This window comes from Ixodes scapularis, unplaced genomic scaffold (assembly GCF_016920785.2).
Source record: "Ixodes scapularis isolate PalLabHiFi unplaced genomic scaffold, ASM1692078v2 PGA_scaffold13__105_contigs__length_92229423, whole genome shotgun sequence".
Taxonomy (NCBI): domain Eukaryota; kingdom Metazoa; phylum Arthropoda; class Arachnida; order Ixodida; family Ixodidae; genus Ixodes; species Ixodes scapularis.
Window position 1 is genome coordinate 49450532 of NW_024609839.1, and position 22620 is coordinate 49473151.

At 47.0% G+C, this 22620-nt stretch overlaps 1 protein-coding gene across 1 annotated transcript in view; it reads left to right on the forward strand.

The window, feature by feature from the left end:
• Positions 1 to 1671: 1671 nt before the first annotated feature.
• Positions 1672 to 22620, forward strand: part of LOC120842316 (corticotropin-releasing factor receptor 1-like) — a 177943-nt gene continuing 156994 nt past the window's right edge. Inside the window, exon 1 of the mRNA XM_040213379.1 lies at positions 1672 to 1873. Within this exon, the coding sequence (XP_040069313.1) occupies positions 1672 to 1873 (202 nt within the window). The remainder of the gene's footprint in view (positions 1874 to 22620) is intronic.

Consider the following 22620-nt stretch of genomic DNA (forward strand, 5'->3'; position numbering starts at 1 on the left):
CGATGTCATTTATGTATAGATTAAAATGAAGTGGTCCCGAAATTCTCCCTTGGGTACGCGGGCAATATGTTTCCTAAGATCCGATTGTTTTTTATTAATTTCAACACACTGGCACCGATAACTAAAACTTCTAATCATATCTAAAGCAACGCCACGAATGCCATAGATATGCAGCTTTAGAAGTAACGTGTCATGATTAATGCGGTTGGCCGCCTTTGAAAAATCTATGAATACTCCGAGTGTTAATAACTTTTTTTCATTATTGTTTAAAATTATTTCCTTTTGTTTTAACAAAGCAAGTTCAGTAGAGAAACCCCTCCTATGTTCGTATTGACAGGGCGTTAAAATAGAAAACTTTTCGCAACGAATGACATCCGCGTGATCGACAAATCGGCTCGCTATCTGTCGCGCGTGGAATGCGCTATGCTTGGAGTGTCGCGCGCTGATTGGCCGATCTTTCAAATGTAATTGGTTGTAAATGGAATTCGAGTTGCCTGTGTGGGACGGGTATAAGTCGTCGTTACTTAATAGACAAAGCCTAAAGGTCAAAGCTGTCTTATTCATTTTTAGTCATAAAAGCTGACAACCAATTACGCTCATTTCATGCACCGGTTAGTAACATTCGTTGATTAATTTTCGAAGCTGCAGGCCAGCGCGTTGGTACCGCGAAGCCAAGCGCCGGGTCGACCGTCGTTTTTCCGCGTGCTGGCTTAGCTACTGTGACGTCGTGGAGGAGGCGCGAAGGCCTGCAAAATGTGTTGTATTAACTCGCTTAGTTTCGGTGTGAAGCATTGGACAAGGTTGGCATTTCTCGTCCCGTAGCGTCATCTACGAATTTCTTAATCAATAGATTTTTGCCACGGCTAGGATATATCAAAGTGGAGCGTCGATTCTCCAACTACAATTTTTTTCAAAAGTAAAAATGGATGAAGATTATTAATAATTGTTTGTTAATTGGTTGACTAATGAACCAATTTCGCCTCCTTTTTTTAATGTAGTTTCTATAGCCTCCAACCTAACCCCAGGGCTAAAAGAAGCCTGACGCAAGTTCCCTTTCTTTTCAATTCTGGATCCACTAAAAGAGAAACAGCCTGCATACACACAAACGTAAAAGAAAGACCTTGTGGTCTAAAAACCGAAAGTTATAAATTTATTCCCAAGAGCCTTCCACCACCGCGATCGCGATTGCGATTAGCCGTTAAAGATCCTCAGCGACTCACCGAAGGCTATAGTGTGTAACAAAGAGGCGTTTTCGTAACACGGCTCATCAAAGACACGCCAAAGCCCCCACCCTTAGCAAAAAAAAACAAAAAAAAAAAAACACATAGACAAAAACAAAACAAAAACAGTTCGCCGATTGGTTATTAGAGCGCTCCCATTGGTTCAGTCATCTCCCACGTGACCTCTTCCTCCTCTCCCGCACTTGAGGGAAGCAAACGCGGCGTCCGCGCGCTCGACAAAAACGTGTCGAACACGTCGGGACGCGGCTCGCTTCCGAATTCCTTCCGTTCGTGGCTCCGCTCAATTTCTTTTTTTCTATCCCATATTGTGTGAACGACGCATATAGGTGCGGTGACCTAACATCATTCCAGTAAAATACACGTTTTGAATTTGCGCGGGTGACACCGTTTTGTGTAACCTGAAAATTAAAAAGAAAGGTTTTGCGTGTACATGGTGCGCGTTGAAAGAGTTGCGGCGGCGGTGTCGGAGATGGTCGGTGCCGCCGAGGAGACGACGGACTCGGGACCGGGCGTCGCGCCTGACGCCGGAGTGCTGTCGGAGTTTCTGTGGGACATCGGTGCCAGCACGGTTTCCTACCAGCTCACGGAGGAACAGTGCGCCGGACTGCAGCAGGACGCTGAGAGAGAATACGGTAAGAAACTTGCTTACAGCTGAGGTACAGTGCGCGATACTGTTACCACGAACAATTCTACAAACATGTCAGTTTTATTGTTTTTTTATGATCAATGTTGCAGTCTTTTTGTTGCTGTTTTTTATGAGCAATGTGACAGGACCATGATACGAGAAGGAAACACGCTTCTAAATGTGTATGCGGACTGTTTATTGTATGGTGTATTTGCAGTATGATTGCGGCTTTAACATAAAAATACAAGCGTCGAATATATTGGCCTGGTGTAACGTGTTTCCTCGACGTACAGACCTGAGAGGGAACATTTAGTCTTTTTCAATGATACCCTGTTTGAGCTAAATTCGGGGAGGGGGCCAAAGTCGTGCTGGCACTAAATGTTGTGCGAGGTGTAAACTTTTGTTTGGCGGAAGTGGACACCTGGAATGCCTCGCGGGATTTTTCTGCGTGGAGTCGCGTCGATCCTCAGCTACTACAAATGCATTTACGGTTTTATTTGTGCTAAAAAGACACGCGTTAAATTTAGGGTTCAGAGGAGCTTTTTGAAGTCAAGTAGCGTCGAAACAAAGAACGCTGCTAAAGTTTGTATTTTGTATTTTAAATTTGAGGTTTGATAGTACACACGCGCTCAATTTTTGCTGGTCTGGTTGTAAACAATATAAAATATTAAGTTAAAACAACATCCTCGTGGTTTTGTCTTTTTTTTTTTTTTTTTACAAAACAGCATTTTCGTCTGTTTTTGCCGGAAGAACTGTATCGAAAATACAGTCCGGGTTTTTCGCAAAGTTCAGCAAATTTAGCATTTTAATGCAATAAGTTAGGGTAATTGTATCTGTGTAGAAGATAAGTTTTTTTTTTTATAAAAACGCGCACGATTCGTCTATAAAACAATCGTTTTTTTATTTGACAATCAAATATTTTAAGAACTCATTCGCGTGGCCCATGAACTATGGACAAAGCTTGTCTCTCTCTTAAGATGACAACGACTGCGGCGTTTGCTACACTTCAACAAATATGCATGCCGCGAAAAGTCAGATACGTTAACTTAGTCAAGATCAACATTACGTACAGTAAGTTTCCTTAAAAAAGGACGCCCACCTCAGTGTTGTTTCTAAAGTTAGAACACAGCCTTTTTTTTAGTTTGAATAATCTTTTTTAACGAAACGTCAATTTGCCGTTTGTCTTTGAACATTTAGGAGTTGGTTTTCTCTTGATCTGACATTTTCCGCAAAAACGTCCGCTCGCCGTTCATTAAAATTACACTAACTTGATCCTACTAACAAGGAACAGGAAACACTAAATGTGTTTCAAGTGAATTAACTAAGCTCTGACGTCATACGCCGTCATGAAGTCACGTGATGTCATAGAGTCACGTCACCTCATGACGCCGCGTTACATCATAATGTCATGACGACGGGACGTACGTCATCATGATGTCGTTACATGTCTAGATGTGACGTCGTGTCACTATAACATTATGACGTTACGGTGACGTCACGGTTCTTCATGACGGTCTTTTATGACGATTGCTCGTGGTGGTCCTTACTGAAGGTCTTGTAGAATTCGTCTGACAAAACACGTTCTGCGTTGAAAGATTGTAAAGGCAGCTTCTCCTCAGATCGGGTGTATATGCAGAGAAGCCAGCTTGCCGTTGGTTTAACACTTGAGGAGCAAAGTATTCTCACTGCAATAATACTTAAAAAACAAGCGAGCTGGTGATGATTCATGGTAATAAAACCCGAGACTCAGGAACACAGAAGGGGACGAACACAACACAACACAACACACGTTGTGTTGTGTTCGTCCCCTTCTGTGTTCCTGAGTCTCGGGTTTTATTACCATTATTCTCACTGACCCTGTTAGGAAAAGCAGTCTCGCCGTTTCGAGTCATATACAGCTTCGTTGTAAAGCAGCAACTTCGATTGCTCGTTTCACTTGTCGCGATTCGTCAGGCACCAGGCCGGACCAAAAATCGCAAACGCCCCCACAAAGTGTGCTGCAATTGACAGCGGTTGCTGTTGCGTTGCGGACAGATATGCTTTAGAGAATTTGCGTTTAGTCGACGTGCTTTGGGAGTTTCGCTTTAGGGGCTTCGCTTTTAGTAGAATAATCGTAGGAGAAGGAGTGTGCTTCAGTAGAAGTGTGGTTTTGCGGAATGCTTTTACGAGATGTGCCTCTTCCTCGCTAACATCGGGGTCTTTGCCTTTGGCTCAAATGCACCGAGTCTCGTGTGTGGTAGTCTGGCTCCTCTACCCTTCGTTGTTCCAGCCCCGCTGCGTCCATCCGTAATGTGTTGCATTCATATGAAAGTTTAGAATCTCCTCTTTCCCAGGAGCGCATAACTTCTCAATATAGTTTCTAGTGAGGGCGATGTAGTTCGGCTACCTGTGTACCACCTTCCGCATGCCGCCGTAGATGATTGAGGGCGGCTGTTGACGAAACCAACGCCGCGCTAGAGGAGCTGCAGCTTCAAGGTGTTTTGCCTCATTCACCTTAGGGCCCGGACCTCGCGCCATCCGAGTTTTGGCCCGTTTCCAGGATAAAAGATAATCTGAAGGGTACGCGGATAACTCTGCAAGATATGCAAGGACGACATGGTTATCTGTGGTGGCAGGCGCGTAGTCAGGGGGGTATTCAGGTGTGAGGACACCCTCTGAAATTCCACTTTATTATATATATATATATATATATTACACAGGGTGTTTTACGAAAGGTAGACAAATTCGATATTGCGAAAACTACGCGTCGCAAAAAAGGAAGGCTTGTGTCATTTTGGTCCTCGGCCCGGGGCCTATTTAGGAAAATTATTAAAGTCCGGGATAATTAATTTGTTAATTATTTCTGCTTAAATAACTTTTTTAACATTGTGTTTAGGGCATGGTTTCAATTAGAAAAATGCTCAGCATCATGAAAAAAAAAACACTAAATCAACAAATTACAGAACGATAAGTGAAATGCTTCACGCGAAGCATTTTACAGCTTTCTAAAAAAACAGCACAAATTCGACGGGTTTTTAAGTTTCGGTTTGCTATCGGAGCGTATCTCAGCCATGAAGGCACCGCACCCCGTGGAGAAATAGTGCAACCAACCTCTGCTGCGCTGTCATCGCGCAACACACCAGAGGCTGGTTGCACCATTTCTCCACAGGGCGCGGTGCCGTCGGGGCCGAGATGCGCTTCGATAGCAGACCGAAACTTAAAAACCCATCGAATTTGCGCTGTTTTTCAGAAAGCCGTAAAATGCTTCCAACCATTCATGCGAATGTAATATCTTTCAATTCCATCACAGAATAAAAACTGTTACAGCCTGGGAAGCTATTCTTATTGGTCAACCCTCGTGCATCTTAAAACTTAAGAGAACGTTCCCTAACAAAGGCACACTCAGATAACAGGAGCGGAAGCTACTAGACCGCGCGCACCTTTGAGAAAGGTCTATTGAGGACAAACATACCGCTCCTTTGACCAAAGATTATCAAGTTCAATGATACCTTGACTTTTTCAGGAATTAGACTCATAAATAAACCGTTTCAAATGTTTGAGTCATCAACCGCCATTTTTTTGGGGTACTCACTCTGATGTAAATGTGGAATTGTAATTGCCTTTTTTGTTGTAATTCTAATTGTAACAGTAAGTGTAATTGTAATCATAATTAATATGTTTAGGACATATAATTTCTCAGGAAGACTGCTTCTACTTTCGGCGTGAACTCGACTCATATTGTATCGAGAACGAACGCTTCGTCTTCGTTTGGCGAAGACTCTGAACCACTCACACGCTTTGTGTTCATGGATGGATGGATAGATGGATCGATGTTAATGGCTGTACCTTTTGTAACATGCGGTAGCTTGCGCCGCCTAGCTTAAGTATAAAAAGACAAATAAGAAACGGTTACCGCCATTGTTGCTAGATGGGGCTTTGAAGAGCGTCCACTGTCAAACAATAACCACATATCGGCCCAAAACATCTTCAACGTGGGTTTCCTGAGGTACACAGGAAATCCTCATACGGCTTTGATCATTCTGGATGTGTGCAGACACTCAGCTTAGAGCCTCAATAACGCCCTTGACTGTCATGAAGGCTAATCGAAGGCAGACGTCTGCCACAAGCGCTGGCTCCCCGGAGACGGGTGTCTGCTTCAGCTGCGACTTCAATATAGGCGCCGTTTGGCCCCAGCTTTCGTCAACAACCCACACGGGCAGCCTAAGCAAAAAAGGCGCAAAAGTCAACAAATCAATAACAAAGACCAACACACGCAGATACTGGACGTTTTGGCAGGGCGGCAGCTGACTTCCTGACGCAGCTAGATCCACGAAACATCTTTCTTCCCAGGTGCGCACCTTGTGGTAGTGATTATGCGGGTTCACATTAAGCGACGGGGTTGACTGTATCTCTCTAAACATGCCATGGTCGAGCCAATGTAGGCGCGCAAAAACAACGTGCGAGGGAGCGCTAATAAATGTCACATTTTCGTTATGTGTGAATGCAGTATTCACTAAGAATAACATTGTCATATATAACGATCCGAATTTTCAAATATATGGATATGAATTACGAAACAGCAAAGTAAGATGTTGATCAATCTAAAGAAAGTATAAACTCGGTTTCAACGAAACGTTTGCACATGAGCTAATGCATTCCTTGATTATATTTGTCATTGGTTTTAACATCGTCATGTTTCTTATTGGCTTATTATGTCTAAAAAACTCGATGTTATAACTCCTGAATTCCGTCAGATTGACTCACCAGAACTGCAACTCTGCACACGTCAGCCAGATTTATAATTTATTCACAATGTTCGTACTCCAGCGCCGAAAATGTTAGCAGACTGATTATCGCAAACTCGTGTTTTATTTTATTTTTCTTCCGGCGCCTGTACCGACTTAGCTAAAAGGGGTTTGTAAAAGCTTCAAAAATAAATCCTCTCATATTTTTTTTATATGTTCCTTCCTGTGATAGCCTACCCCGAATACATTGCGTTGCATCAAGCATCTCAGATATTATTCAATCATCTGACAATAAATCAATTAATTAATCAATCATCGTTTAGTTCTGCGAGGCACTATCAATGGACGGCGAGCCTAGTACCACCATTGGTATCACCTGTTCAACATTAACCTCATTCAAGCACGAACGCAAGCGATTATTTTATAAGATGTGATAATTCACTTTTTTTTTTATCTAGTTCACTTATATGCCGAGTTTAGTTTTCAAAAATAACAAGCATGGAAAACGTAACTTCATTGCGAGCTAAAACAAAAACAAAAAAACTATAATCTTTTTTTACGGGTTAACAAGAGACAAAACACGATTCAATTATATCTTTAAAAAAACATATATGAGCGAAAAGAAGTAATCTTCACAAAAAGTTACGAAGAAAACATACGAACTCAAATATTTACGGTAGAAATATTTTTAAAACACAATGCAGAGGAGTGAAAACAGGCACAAAGTCGCACGTAATAACATAAGTTCAATTCAATACGCACGGAATGGGACACCAGGAAAGCAACGTAATTTCCAGCTTAGCTCCGCATTTGAACTGACGCGTTGTGTGAGATTTACACCATAATCTCCGAATAACCACTATACCGACATTTTAACTTGCTTACAATCTTTATAACGTCCGGGCGTCTATTCGTGACGCCAAATTACCGTGACAAAGTGAGCACGGTGAGATGTTTGAAGTTGTAAAGTTGCCTAAATATTGCTGTAAGAGAGCAAGTATTTTGTGGGCACTTAGGGTCATCCAAGAATAGAAGCACCCATTATCGCTTCTCGCAGCCATTGCATTATTTCGCACGAGAGATCCAGCATCCCCGAAATAGCCACAAGTCAGCAACGTTGTTTTACAACCTAAGCATCGTAAAAGATCGAACGTCGTAAATTGCTTTTGTTTTTCTTGCTCTTTATATTTTCGGGTAACAGAAAAAGAAAAAGCAAATATCATTAGAAAGTAACCGTAAAAGAAAAACCTGAAAATGAGAAGTTTTTTTTCCTTATTTGTTTGACGATATTTTCTCATAAAAATGGGAACACTTACCAAACTTAGGAGGCTAACCAACAGTGCTTGGTATCTTTTACGTGAAAGTATCTGTACTTCGGTGTACGCGGGTGGTCAACACTGAATATTGCAGAATAAAAAAAAAAAGAAGGACGTTTACAAATTTCTGTCACGCGAAACTAGAGCCCTGCTCTCAAAGAGGTGGGGATGGCATACCCACTCCTCCCCCTCCCCTCCTTTTTTCCTCCCCCTTCAGCCACGAGAAGGGGGCGACGGCTCGGCGACATCTTCGTGCAAATCGGCTTGGCGGTCGGGCGTGTCATACGTGATGAATTCCAATTCTTTTGATCGTTCCAAAATTTGTCTTTCAAAGGAAGACAGAATCCGCCGGTACCACGAATGTCAGTCCTGAAGTAGAGGTTCCAAGCCCGGTCGTCGGCTACCATCGCCATCCAGCCGCGAGCCCCACGATGCCCACGATACGCGAAACGACGCCATGTTGAGAATTACGCAGTGAACGCACAGAATGCTTCCGGTTCTCTGTGAGAGTTTTTTTTTTTTTCAATCAACGTATTTGCAGCTTTTTAGAAGCCACAAAAATGGGTTTTGAAGCAAAGCACAAGGAGGGTGGAAACCCGAAGGTTTTATTCTGAAGAGCGGCGCTTTTTTCGACCGCCGACGCCGGTCAGAATCTGGTCACGAGCTGTCTGGTCACGAGCCTCGGCGCAAGGCATGCGCTTCTCGGCTCGTCAGTCTCATGCGCGGAGCGCGTGGATGTCCGAGTACACAACATCTCTTTCCCCCTAAAAATGCAAGCGATCCGGCGGCTGTCGCTTTCGCCTTGACCGTCTGGGCAACACAAGGTCTGCCAGCTCCGTTTCGGACCTCCCAGGGGAATCGCCGGCGCTGTCTTCCGCTACAGGCTGCGTAGGTAAGACTGGTTTCGTTGCTCGGTCCGTTTCTGATCTGTCACTGGAGCTGCCGGCACTGACCTCCGTTGTTGTCTGCCTCGCCAACTTGTCATCCGCCGTTGGGCCGTCGGTCTGTTGAGCGTGGCTGGCCTCTAGCTGCGTTCGCAGCGTCTCTTCCGCGTGTTGCTGTCGCAGCTGGTCCACGTGCCGCCGCTGTTGTCCATCTGGCGTATTCAGCGTGACCATCCGTCTCCCTTGCGTGGATGTTACCGTTCCCGGTAGCCACCTTGGACCCCTTTGATACTGGCGTGACCAGACCAGATGTTGTGTACTCGGACATCCACGCGCTCCGCGCATGAGACTGACGAGCCGAGAAGCGCATGCCTTGCGCCGAGGCTCGTGACCGGACAGCTCGTGACCAGATTCTGACCGGCGAAATCCATGTGCAGACGGCACCAGCGTTTGTTAGTTTCTGACCACTTTGATGGAGCCTGAGCCGCGGCCATCGGCCAGCACTGCACGCACTGCGGGCAGTTCTTTGAAAGTCTCAATTTCTTGGTCTAAGCCCGGGTACCAAAAAACTGTCCGGGCGAGACTCTTCATTGCCAAGATCCCGGGATGAGTATCGTGTAGCTCCTTCAGCAGGCACGCTCTCGCAGTTGCCGGGAGAATCACTCGATGACCCCAGTAGATCAAATCGTGGCACACCGTGAGTTCATGCTTTCGGACAAAGTACGGCTGGAAAGTCTGCTGATCTTTGCGCAAATCTGGTGGCCACCCGCCTTGAACCCATCTCTTTACTTGTCGGAGGATCTTGTCCTCGGTGGTCAGGGCCGCCAACTGCTTTGCAGACAGAGTTCGGTCATCTAAGTGCTGACTGTACAACACATACTCCATAAGCTCGCTATTGCCGCCATCCCCTTGTTCCGGCAAAGGCAAGCGACTAAGGGCGTCGGCATTACCATTCTGCTGCCCCTTCCGGTACTCGATGTCGTACTGGTATGCTGAGAGAAGCAATGCCCACCGTTGAATTCTGGCCGCCGCCATTTGGGGAATCGGCCGCTCCGGATGAAACAGTGCCGTTAGTGGCTTGTGATCGGTCACCAGTGTGACGCGGTTTCCGAAGAGATAATCCCGAAACTTTAAAACTCCGAAGACCAAGGCTAGCGCCTCCTTTTCGAGTTGAGAATAATTGCGTTCCGCTGATGTCAGTGTCCTTGAACGGAACGCTATCGGGAAATCCCTTCCGTTTATGCGATGTGACAGCACCGCGCCGAGTCCGTCCGGTGATGCATCACATTCTGGCCGCAACTGCTTCCTGGGATCGTAATGCACCAGAAAATTTGCGTCAGCCATAGAGCGCTTCGCCTCTTGGAAGGCCCTCTCCTGGTCTTGTCCCCACCGCCATGATGCACCTTTTGCCAACAGCCGATATAGCGGAGCCAAGGTCGTTGCCAGGTTGGGTAAAAATTTGGCATAATACGTGACTAACCCCAGGAAGGATTTCAGCTGGCTTACCGATGTCGGTCTCGGCGCTGCTGTCACAGCCTCGAGGTTGTCTCGCTGAGGGTGCAGACCCAGGGCGTCAATCTTGTGTCCCAAAAACGACACCTGCTTCTCTCGGAACTTGCATTTGGCTTGGTTCAACTTAAGGCCGCTGTCCCGTAGCCGCTGAAACACCTGTCGGAGTGTTGATGTATCGTTCTCTTTTTCTGCGACGATGATGTCATCCAGATATACTTTAACACGTGGAAGGTCGTGCAGAAGTGACTCGATACGGCGTTGAAATAGGGCTGGGGCGGACGCGATGCCGAAAGCCAAATGGTTGTAGCGGTACAAGCCTTGGTGCGTGTTTAACACAGCCATCTTACGAGCCTCTTCGTCGAGGGGAAGCTGATTGTACGCATTGCGTAAATCGAGCGTGCTGAATACCTCTCCACCGTACAGTGATGCAAAAATGTCGTCAATTTTCGGCAGTGGATACTGCTCCAGGTGCGTAGCAGGGTTGACCGTTAGCTTGAAATCGCCGCACAGCCTTATATCACCGTTCTTCTTCGCCACCGGCACCACTGGTGTAGCCCACTCTGAAATACGGATCGGGGAGAGCACCCCATCCGCCACTAGACGGTTGCTTTCTGCCGTCACTTTTTCACGAAGTGCGTATGGCACCGGACGCGCCTTGCAGAAGCGGGGGAGAGCACCTTCCTTCTTATGTAGGCTCACGGGTGGGCCTTCACAGCAGCCCAAATTCTTTTCGAAGACGTCAGCTAATTCCCCCAGCATTCTTTGCACCGGGGCGTCTCCGCGCAGCACGTTCACATGAAAGGGCATTTTCACTTTTAGCAGTGACGAGCCAGCGTCTTCGAACGCTTGAATCGTGTTCCGGCCACACAGTAAGGGTCCTTCGCAATCTACAACGACCAGAACGCTCCTCACCAGTACTTGCCCGTGCTGGACCCTCATGGAAATTCTACCGAGCACCGGTAGAGGCCCTAGGAAGCACGACAAGCGAAGGGGAGTCTTTTCCAACGCAGGCCACCACTTGCGATGTCTCTTGAAAACGCTCTTGGGTATCACGCTCACTGGTGATCCCGTATCCACAAGCATTCGCAGCTTCCGGTCTTCCCACAGTAAATCTTGTTCGATCGGTCTCACGATGTCTCGGTTAGACGAACTGTGAGCGACCAAGGCGTGGAGCATCTCTTCCTCGCCGTCTTCGTCGTTATCTGAATCTTTCAGCGCGTACGCTCCTTGCCGAGTAGCACGACCCGACGAACATACCCTAGCCAAGTGCCCCTTCTTGCCACACTTGTGACACACAGAGCTGCGGTGCCGGCACTCGTCCGCTGCATGATGTGCGTCGCATCTCCAACACAACGTGCGTGGACTGACTGTGCTGGCGCTGGTACCGTGTCCGCTAGGACGCCGATTGCCCCGTCGATTTTGAACAAAATGCACACCGCCAGCTCCGTCCCCGGAATCAGTCTTCCGCATTGCCCGGGCGTTCTCGGCGGCTGTCTCCGATGACATTGGAAATTCTTCCGCCTCTTCCAGGTTCAATTTCTTACGCGTGAGTAAGAAACGTCGTGCCTCGTCATCCCGCATGCCACAAACGATTCTGTCCCGCAGCATACGGTCCAGGCTCCCGCCAAAATTGCAATTTTTGGCGAGACGCCGCAGGTCAGCTACAAAGTCTTGAACCTTCTCTCCTTCTTCTTGTTTGCGTGAAAAGAACGTGTAGCTGGCAGCAATCTCGTTCGCTTGGGGATCGAAGTGCTCTTCAAGGTAGCTCACGACGCCCTCGTAGGTCAGGCTATTGACGCACGTCGTCTGGCAGCGCCCTTGCAGAATTCGGACGACGTTGTCGCTGAGGGACGATACCAGAAGGGCTCGACGCTTCGCCGCATCCGTAACACCGTGGCCTTCAAAGTAGGCCTCCAGGCGAATTCGGTACGTGCTCCAGCTGCTCTTCGTTTCGTCGAACTCGGGCGGGCTGTTGTGTACTCGGACATCCACGCGCTCCGCGCATGAGACTGACGAGTACACAACAGGTTTAATATTTTTTTTTTTTTTAATATCGCTCAGTGTGTGCCTTCAATGACACTCTACTTTGATTAAATTTGGCGGTTGTGTCTAAACCTTGGAAAACGACCCGTGACCACGGAGAAGAGAGTGAGCGCGACCCAAACCGGCCAGTTCTGACGCACGTCGTCTGGCAGCAGTTGATCGGCAATTTTCGGGCGGAAAGAAAACGAATTTCAAGCCGCAAATTCTATTCTGGGTAGTTGGACTCTCATATGTCAAGTACAACTAAAAACCTCAGCGAGCATAAATACCCAGTCAGTGTCCCTCTAAGTTTTATTTTGACCTTCCTGAATCAAACTTTTCAAATCTATGAAAACTCGCAGCAGCATTGATTGTAGGGTTTCTTATAATAAAATGTACATCGGCGAAGACATTTTTTTTGTGAACACCGTAAGGTCAATCACGTTTATGTAATTTACCAAGGACCAACTCCAAAACGTTGAACGGCGCTTTAATGTGGATGTTTGTGTTTTGGCAAGCAACATTGAATATTAAAATTCGTACGTTCAGCAATCTTAAGAATGACCATGAAATGATATTCCAACCTCTTCCTCCTATGCTTTAATCCTCAACTCAAAAACGAAATGAGAAATCATGTGGTCGTGATGTGCTCAGGCCCCGGAGACGATGGCTCCAAGGAACTTGTCATTCTCGAGTGATGAAAAGTTTCGTCATTGGCCCAGAACGCGAATTCAGATATTCGTAGACAGATTGATTGATTAAAAGCGCATACATCCGAGCGACCCGCTGCTCGTGTCCAATGCGTGAGCTGGGTTCGGCTGATGTGTTTGGACACCGCGGATGCATCGCAATGAAAAGGCGGAGAGCCTTCGAAGGAAAGGAGGAACGAAACTGTCCTCTATAGTTTCAAATTTTCGTACCAAGAAGCAGGTTTTAGGCTTTCCGCGCTCTTGTACTAGTTTTATTTTGACGCACTAAATGGTACGCGATTAGTAAAGTCCCAATCTATCCCAACCGAGAATTAATTTCATGGTCTTTTTGGGTTATGTGTGTCTAAATTAAGAAAACAAAAATCTGTAGGTCACTTCAAGCTTGCGGGGAGCTTTTTTTACAATTTGCACGCCCCTTCCCCTTTCTCTCATCGATTTTTTATTCGGCCCGCTTTGTCCCGAATATGCGACTGTTCGGTCCGCTGCAACAAAAGGTTGCCGACCCCTGCCTTACATTGTAGTGGTTCAGTCCCCATCCTCAACCATTTTTATCTGGGCGAGAATCGTATTGGGTCTGCGATCGTGTATTTGTGTATTTCTACCGTGGAATGCACGTTAAAGATCAAAGTCTAGCTGCGTAAGTGCAGTGGAGATGCTAGACGCCTAACGGGGATGACTATCTTCCCTTTGTATAAATTAACACACCACACAATTGATGCTGCACGCTGCAGAGACACACACTTCGGTCGTGTAATAGACGATATATGAAATGCACAGCGCCATCTACTGGGGCGCCGAAGAACAGGCCCCGTCTAACCCGGTTGGCTTCGGCGCTGGCAAAGGCTGCAGGGTGCAAAAGCATAGTTGCGAAGAATCCTTCGCTCGCACAAACACTTACGTAGAGAAAGCTCGTTCGAAAACACGTCGCCCGCGCCCGCGAATTTGCCGGCGCTTAGAGCCAAATTTCGATCTAAAGTGTATGTCCGCCATGTTTTTTAAGGCGAGAAACCAGCGACCGGGGGGGCGACGGGCACGTACATGAGCAAGGAAGAGCGTAAAAACGATACTAGACCCTTAGCTCGTGGGTGTGGGCAAGGATTGATGACGATGAGCAGTACGCGCCTCAGTTGTTACTGACAACGCTAAGAAATCGACAAACAGCAGAGGGATCGCAACCTAACAAAGATGGCAGCGCACGCAGTGTTGACAGACGTTCCGAATCCGGATATGGGAAGGAGATGCAACTGTCGCGCCCCCAGTGGCTACATTGAGAACTACACCGATGGGGACAGCAGCAACAAATATGATTTGATTGTCTTTTGACGTCGCGGCCTGCCTGCGTAGCCAAACGTTGCGTCGGCATTCGACTAGGGCTCGAGTTCAATTGGTGAAGCCGAACGCGGGTGCAGAAAGTAGGCTCTTTTTACTTCACACTTCCCGCCTGAGCGCGGGAGAAAACTTGCGCGCAAATCGTGTCCATTCTTTGCCCCGCGCTCAGTCGAGAAATACGAAGTGAAAAATCCAGTTCACGTGCCTCGAGTTTTGGTGAACACGGAACTAGTCCACTCTAACGGAACTCCAGGGAGAAGAACCCGGACATAGCACCTTCCTCAAATGTTCGAATTCCTTTCCAATACACCTTTCCTGCGCAAGGGCGATGCTATTTGGAATTTCGTCACTTCTGGTATGCGTTAAAACATCTTTCTGATATTTACACGCCGCTGGAAAGTTGTTCACAAAAAAATCGCAACTGTGACAGTCTTGTTTTGCCTCATCTATATTTCCTCTCGCATAATTCATCGGTGAAATGCTTTATTCATTTATTTCGTCCTGCATACCAGATACAAAACCCACGTGACTAAGAACGAAAGGAAACAAAAATATTCTACAGACAAAACTGATGCAACCATTAATAGACCTTTATTCAAAATTGCGCACTTCCTATACTAGCTGCTGCGCATCTGACCAAGCTGATTGTAGTATGGCATATACTAAGCCGAAAGTTTTGGCAGGCCGTCTTCAGTGTATGTTGATTCGGACGGCTACCATACTCCGTTTTACCTTGCAATCAACTGCAGGCGACGTTACTAAAACACTCAGTTGGGAAACTCCCATAGCGACACCTTTGAAAAAGCGGCCCCAATCTGTCTCTCAGCACCGAGCTAATGACGAACACAACGCCACCATTTCTCCCGCAGCGGCCACTCGAGAAACTGCACGTGACTCCTATTTTGGCTTAAAGAACAGATACAGCGGTAGAGGCTACAGGGGTACCATCCCGGTCTCCCCGGCGGACGCGCCGCTTTCAACTACCGAAGTTTAAATGCACCTAGGGCGGGACGCGCTACCTGAAAGGCCCGCTGAGGCATGGTTGTATAAAAACAATATTAATTGTGCCGCAAAACCCTGCAAACTAAAGATTTTAAAAACATAACGCACCCCTCTTTTTGTACTAAACTCCAATAAATTTCATACAAAAAGAGTCTTTTTCGTTTGTTTCTACGCAAAAAAAAAAGGCTTTCAAAAAGCTCAAGGTGGCCACAGTACAGACAAACGATAAAGAGTGGCGCTGTTGTCGCATTTAGCTCGGTCTCGGTGGACGCCAGCGGCCCAGGTTTCGACGGCGAGTTTCCCAACTGAGTGTTTTAGTAACGTTGACTGCAGGCGACACTAGGAACCATCGAAATCAATAAGCTGCCGTGTGAGTGCCACGCGACTTTGGAGAGGGGAGCGGGTTCGCGCGGGGAACGCAGTCACGTGGTATGGTAAGCGCCCTGAATTCGCAGGGATAGGTCGTAGCGTTTGTGGTAATCCATGAAACGGAGAGTTGAGTGATAAAGGCATTGAAAATCTCTATCATGCTTACAATGATCGAAAATTTATTGCAATTTCATTTTATGGTATTGAACTTTAGAGAAGTAAACTGAGTTGAAGCAATTGGGTTGGCAAACTTTGACGTCGTGAAATTTGCACGAGTCCAAGAAGATTGACGCAGAAAATGCTACCTATGTCGACCGAAATGAATCGCTTGGGCGAATATGATTACTTAAATTTGATTATTAAACTGAAGATTAAAAGATAATCTCTTTTTTATTATTATTTGATCGCTGCCGTTTTCATGCGTTCGAATGGCTATTGTATGTTACGTTCCGCCAACGTCCGTGGCTCCAATATACATCGCTTGTATGTGACGTCATTCGCGGCCATGCCAGTATTTTATGCGCCGCGAGCGTTCAATTCGCCGTGTCAGTTTCACACCGCAGAAGTTGTAGCTAGAAGAAACCAGTAAGGATAAATAACTGTCAGTACCCAGCAATGGCGACGCTTGCAAGCTATGTATACCAGCGCCGACCTACCGGGACACTAAGTGAATCGTTCGCCGTTTGAAGGGACCGCATAAATTGGTTTCTTAATCTCTCAGGCTATATTTTTCCCCAGAGGAGGCCGAGGCTTGTGCATTTTGGGAATAAAAGTGTGAAAAAAAAAAAGTAGCTTACCCGAGTAAATAGCTGTACCCTTTTCAAGACCCCACAACACAACAATGGCAGTCGCCATTTCTTGGACATGAACGGTGCGATTGTATCGAGACAAAACCGAACGCTGGCGCAGCTTTCGTTCTCAGTATGAGCCAGTGTTGCCAACTCAAATAAAAAAAACGCAATACAAAATTTTCAGCCTTTCCACTGTGATGAAGAAGGAAGAGCAGTGAAGCTGTACTATGGGGGGAATGAAGAAATTGCCGGCCGCAAGTCGGTAGGCCAGAGTGGAAATGCTGGGAAAGCGACAGCGGCAATTATACAGCCATCAAGCCGGTTGTCTGGTTGCCGCCTTCACTCATATGTGGCGGTAGTTGTCCAGAGTTTTCTGTCATCATTTCTTTGCTGGCGGACACGATACTGGGGTAACCAGCCCTTAACAGCTCCGCTGTAAAAAAAACGCTAAATTTCAGGCGCAGGGGAGAAATGAATTTTTGGCCAATTTACCGCTAAGTAATGTCTCGTTAATATGAACACCCCGCTATATGAATAACATTTGCGCGGGCGTATCGGATGAATACATGCATTTTTGTCTCGTCATTATGAACAAGTCACAATATGGACGATTGTTTAGAAGAACAGACACGTTCATAATAACGATGCATGACTGCGTAACTAGTCTGAAACCAGTGCAGTAAGAAAAGGAAACCTTTGAAAGGAGCTTTCCTGTTCCACTCGCACCGCTTTGATGTACAGGGGTTATTAGGTGCGTTGTTCTGTCATATTTGCCACAGCTCACCTCCATTGTTTCGATCTTTTGTGCAGTATTCGGTAGGCGTTTAATGCATCAGCGACCGAGTTCATACGCCTTGAAGAGAGCTCTATTTTGCGGCCGATGTATCTGGCTCGTCGTACGTCTGTTAAAACTGTCAATTTAAAATTATGTAGCCTACATTTTTTTTTTACTGCACTGGTTTTATTACATCTGGCGGAAGTGGAAAACGGATTCACGCATTAACGCACAAATCAATGCAAAGCTTGTTTCAACGATTGTAAGCGCGATATCTCAATGACGCCGCAAACGTTATTCTCACCGACACCTTTGTTGGGAGCGGTCAAAGGTGGCGATCTCAGGGTATCAGCTTACCACCGAAATGAATTTCGTTGTGATTGATAAGTGTTCCGCGGAGAACATTTTAGAGCGCCAGACGAAACGCTAACATGGGTTGAAAACCGCTGAACATCCGGCCAACCGCACATCGGTAATTTATCCCTCTAAATAACAATAGAAAACCGAGTTTCTGCCGAATGTTAACGCAGTCCTCGTGTCTGATACAGGCCCAGAGTGCGTTCCCAAAGAATGGCGGGCTCGGATAACTCAACGCACTAGCTCGCAGATGGCGCCAACTTCAAAAAGGGCCTGTTAAAAGCCTCAATTCACTACCGACGTCGGCTGTCTGCAAACGAATTCGTCTCGGTGACGCAAAAGCTGAGATATGGCGGGAGCAGTTCAAATGCATGTTACGACGAAAATAGCACGTCAAGTAATATTTCTTGCCTGTGTCTATTCGGTGCCTTTTATTAGTAGAAAAAGCAAAACAAAAATAACATACACCAAGAAAGCCTACGCCGCATTGGACGCATAAAACATTGTGTAAAAAAAGTAAATCTGTGCGGGTACGTTTATGCAGCCTGAACGTAGTCTGCCTCAACGGGCGACTTGTCTCTCAGCTGTAGATGAGCAATTTTGCAAGTGCAGTACAACCGCAAGCCTGGGGTCTTTGACGTGCACCACGCAGTAGTGATACATGACAGCAAGCCGGTATTGTGGTCACCCACATCAAAACGGTCAGGGGTGGGGATTGAAACCAGGATCAATGAGCTCTATAGTGCGAGCTTTTGCTCCTCGTGCTCCGAGCTGGTATGTGCTAGCCAACTCGGCCACTGATCCCCACAAAACATCGTCTACTATAGACTTTGCGCACGCGCCAGATTACAGCCGCCATTGCTGACCTTTTCTTGTCTTATTGAGATACCAAGTCACTGAAGCGGGCATTGACGAGCCTCCACAAAGACCAAAGCTGGGGAGAAGGACACAGTCGAATCTAAAATGGCAATAACATGGCTTGCTATGGTAATGATGAAGTGAAATAAAGGGAATAAGAGGAAACGAAAACTGAAGGTCGGTTATGGCGGAGCCCATGCACAACTTCTGCAGAGCGTCTATAGGAGATCAGTGTCAGCGCCTTCACTGATATCTTTCCCACCACGTCGGCTGCTGCACCAATCGGACGCCTTTCGTTAGCAGAAGGTCGCCGTAAGTAGCAAAATCAGGTCCTTAATTATTTCTTCTAGAGCGCAGCTCTTAGGCGCCCGTTCCCGGCTTGAGCGGCGTCGGCGTCGCCGTCGGCGTAACCACGCGGTGCATAATGAGTAAATCTCCCCGCTAAATCTAGCGGAAACATTTCCCTGCTAAATTTAGCGGAAAAATTTCCCCGCTACATCTAGCGGAAAAATTTCCCCGCAGCGAAATAATTCCCCGCTAAATCTAGCGGAAACAACTTCCCCGCAAAATCTAGCGGAAAAATTTCCCCGCTAAATCTAGTGGAAAAATATCCCCGCTAAATTTAGCGGACAAATTTCCCCGCTAAATCTAGCGGAAAAATTTCCCCGCTAAATATAGCGGAAAAATTTCCCCTCTAGATCTAGCGGAAAAACTTCCCCGCTAAATCTAGCGAAAAATTTCCCCGCTAAATGTAGCGGAAAAAATTTGCCCGCAAAATCTAGCGGAAAAACTTCCCCGCTAAATCTAGCGGAAAAATTTCCCCGCTAAATCTAGCGGGGAAATTTTGGTCACGTGACCCCCTCCCGAGGTCACGTGACCTTGGGGAGGGGCACGTGACTCCCCCCTCCACGTGGACCCCCCTCCCCCGAGGTCACGTGACCCCAACTAGGTCACGTGCCCTTGGGGGGGTCACGTGACCCTTTCCCCTATGTCACGTGACCCCCCCCCAAGAAACCGTGGCCCTCAGTACCCTTCCCTCCTCCTCCTCAAGAGCTGCGCTCCAATTCGGCGTTACTGGGAGTGGTAAACGGCTTTCACTTTTTAGAGCGCAGCTCTTAGGGGCCCGTTCCCGGCTTGAGCGGCGTCGCCGTCGGCGTCGCCGTCGCCGTCGCCGTCGCCGTCGGCGTCGGCGTAACCGCAACCCTCGTAACCCTCGTGAGGGTTACGAGGGTTACGAGGGTTAATCTCATGAGGGTTACCCTCACGAGGATTACAAGGGCCACGAGGGTAACTAACCCTCGTAACCCTCGTGAGGGTTACGAGGGTTACGAGGGTAACCCTCGTAACCCTCGTAACCCTCACGAGGGTTACGAGGGTTACGAGGGTTGCAAGGGTTAGTTACCCTTGTAACCCTCGTGAGGGTTACAAGGGTAACTAACCCTCGTAACCGCAACCCTCGTAACCCTCGTGAGGGTTACGAGGGTTAATCTCATGAGGGTTACCCTCACGAGGATCACGAGGGCCACGAGGGTAACTAACCCTCGTAACCCTCGTGAGGGTTACGAGGGTTACGAGGGTAACCCTCGTAACCCTCGTAACCCTCGTAACCCTCACGAGGGTTACGAGAGTTACGAGGGTTACAAGGGTTAGTTACCCTTGTAACCCTCGTGAGGGTTACAAGGGTAACTAACCCTCGCGAGGGTTACTTACCCTTGTAACCCTCACGAGGGTTACGAGGGTTAGTAACCCTTGTGAGGGTAACCCTCGTGAAGGTAACCCTTTTGAGGGTTACGAGGGTTAGTAACCCTCGTGAGGGTAACCTTCACGAGGGTTACCCTCACGAGGGTAACGAGGGTTATGAGAGTTACCCTCACGAGGGTTACTCACCCTCGTAACCCTCACGAGGGTTACGAGGGTTAGTTACCCTCACGAGGGTCACGAGGGTTATGAGAGTTACCCTTACGAGGGTCACGAGAGTTACCCTCACGCGGGTCACGAGAGTTGCCCTCACAAGGGTTACTAGGGTTACCCTCACGAGGGTCACGATGGTTACCCAGGTCGTGACCCCCCCTGGGGTCACGTGACCTGGGGATACCCCCCGAGGTCACGTGACCCCCGTTGACGTCATAGGCACTGATGACGTCGTCAGTGGCGTCACTGATGACGTCACCGGCATCCGCATCGTCATCGTCATCATCACTGATGACGTCATTAGTGACGTCACTGATGACGTCACCGGCATCCGCATCGTCATCATCATCACTGATGGCGTCATCAGTGACGCTACTGATGACGTCATCGGTATCGTCACGTGGCCCCAGGTCACGTGATCCCCCGACGTCACGTGACGCCCCAAGGTCACGTGACTCCCACAAGGTCACGTGACCCACAAGGTCACGTGACCCCCAAGGTCACGTGACCCCCCGCCCCCCGAGGTCACTTGACCCACCCCCCAGTACCCTTCCCTCCTCCTCCTCAAGAGCTGCGCTCTAATTCGGCGTTACAGGGAGTTGTAAACGGCTTTCATTTTTTACATCAACACAGACACAAAAAATGAAAGCCGTTTACAACTTTCTGTAACGCTGAATTAGAGCGCAGCTCTTGAGGAGGAGGAGGAGCCAAGGAGACAAAGGTCACGTGACCTCCTTCCCAAAATCACGTTTGGGTCACGTGACCTCGGGGGGGGGGGGGGTCACATGACCTGGGGGTGTCACATAACCTCGGGGGTCACGTGACCTGGGGGTGTCACGTGATCTCGGGGGTCATGTGACCCCCCAGGTCACTTGACCCCCCAGAGAAATTTTTTGTACTCAGGTAAGTTCGTTTTTTGAAAGTTCGATGAAGAGAATGCAGTATCTTCGACCACCTCTGAGTAAATTCTTTGAGCGCAGCGCTAAGCCGCTTAGCCATTATAAGAAGCTATTTATCGGCCCCTTCAAAAGAGCATTGAATCATTTTACTCGCTTGGTATAGATGAGAAGCTCTACGAGAAAATGAAGAACGGTGTTGAAATTGGCTCAAACTCCTCATTTAATTTTTTATTTCGAAATGCAATTTTAAGGTTTTCGTTCAAGGTTGTGTTTCTAGTTCAATACCCCTCCGTTTCCTCGGATGTATAATTTTGAAGAGGATGAAGATATATAAGCTAGCCATGGTGTGTTTTTTTTTTTCTTTTGCAAGGTTGATTGCTTGGCTTTCTTTCTTTTTTTAGCCGTCATTACTGCAAACTATTTTTAAACACTGCGGTGCTCGAACAAAAAGCAATCCATACTATGAAGTGAATAAAAAGTAGATCAATACAGGTACAATGAAAGGCATATAGAAACGGGTACAGAAGCTGCTTTCGAAATTCCCAAGGCATGTTTTCTTATACATTTGTAAGGGAACTAACCTTATGAAAGGAAACATTGAACTGTAAAAATTTCACAATATACGTATTTTTTTTTATTTAACCGATGACGCAACGATACGTCCGTGAACTTTTGAGCCAATAGAACGCTTGTAGAAGAGAGCTTATTCTAGCTGGGCTGCGTAATGGAGGCGAGATATTCGGGTTATGTAACATTTCTTTCACAGGCAGTGGGCTTCTGAGGGACAAATAAAGTTGCTCTAATCTCAGTGAATCTCAAGTACCGTATTCCCGGACGATAGTCTGCGCAAAGTGAATAATCCAATTTCAGCTAAAAAAAAAACAACTATTTGTTAGATAATCCGCGCCCAGTGCGTAATCGGCACTTAATGCCTAATACAAACGTAAAAAAAAAAAAAAAAAAAAAAAACAAATCAGACACAGCACATTGTGACAAATGCCTGCCGCGTTAACTCACAAAGGAACTTGTATCATACGTAAATCACCATTCATATAATTTGTTATTCATAAAATTATTAACGTCATGTCACGGTAAACGATGAAGAAAAATACAAAACCTTATATAGTCCCTCCTTGTAGATAGTCTGCTCCGGGTAAAATTTCAACGTTTAAGCATGCATAGTAAATTGATTGTCTCGCCGCTAACACCTTCACTCGCGTGACATGACACCGACGTCAGCAGCCTTCGATCATAGTGAAAGGTGCGCTTAATTATGTTTCCAGCAGCGACACGTG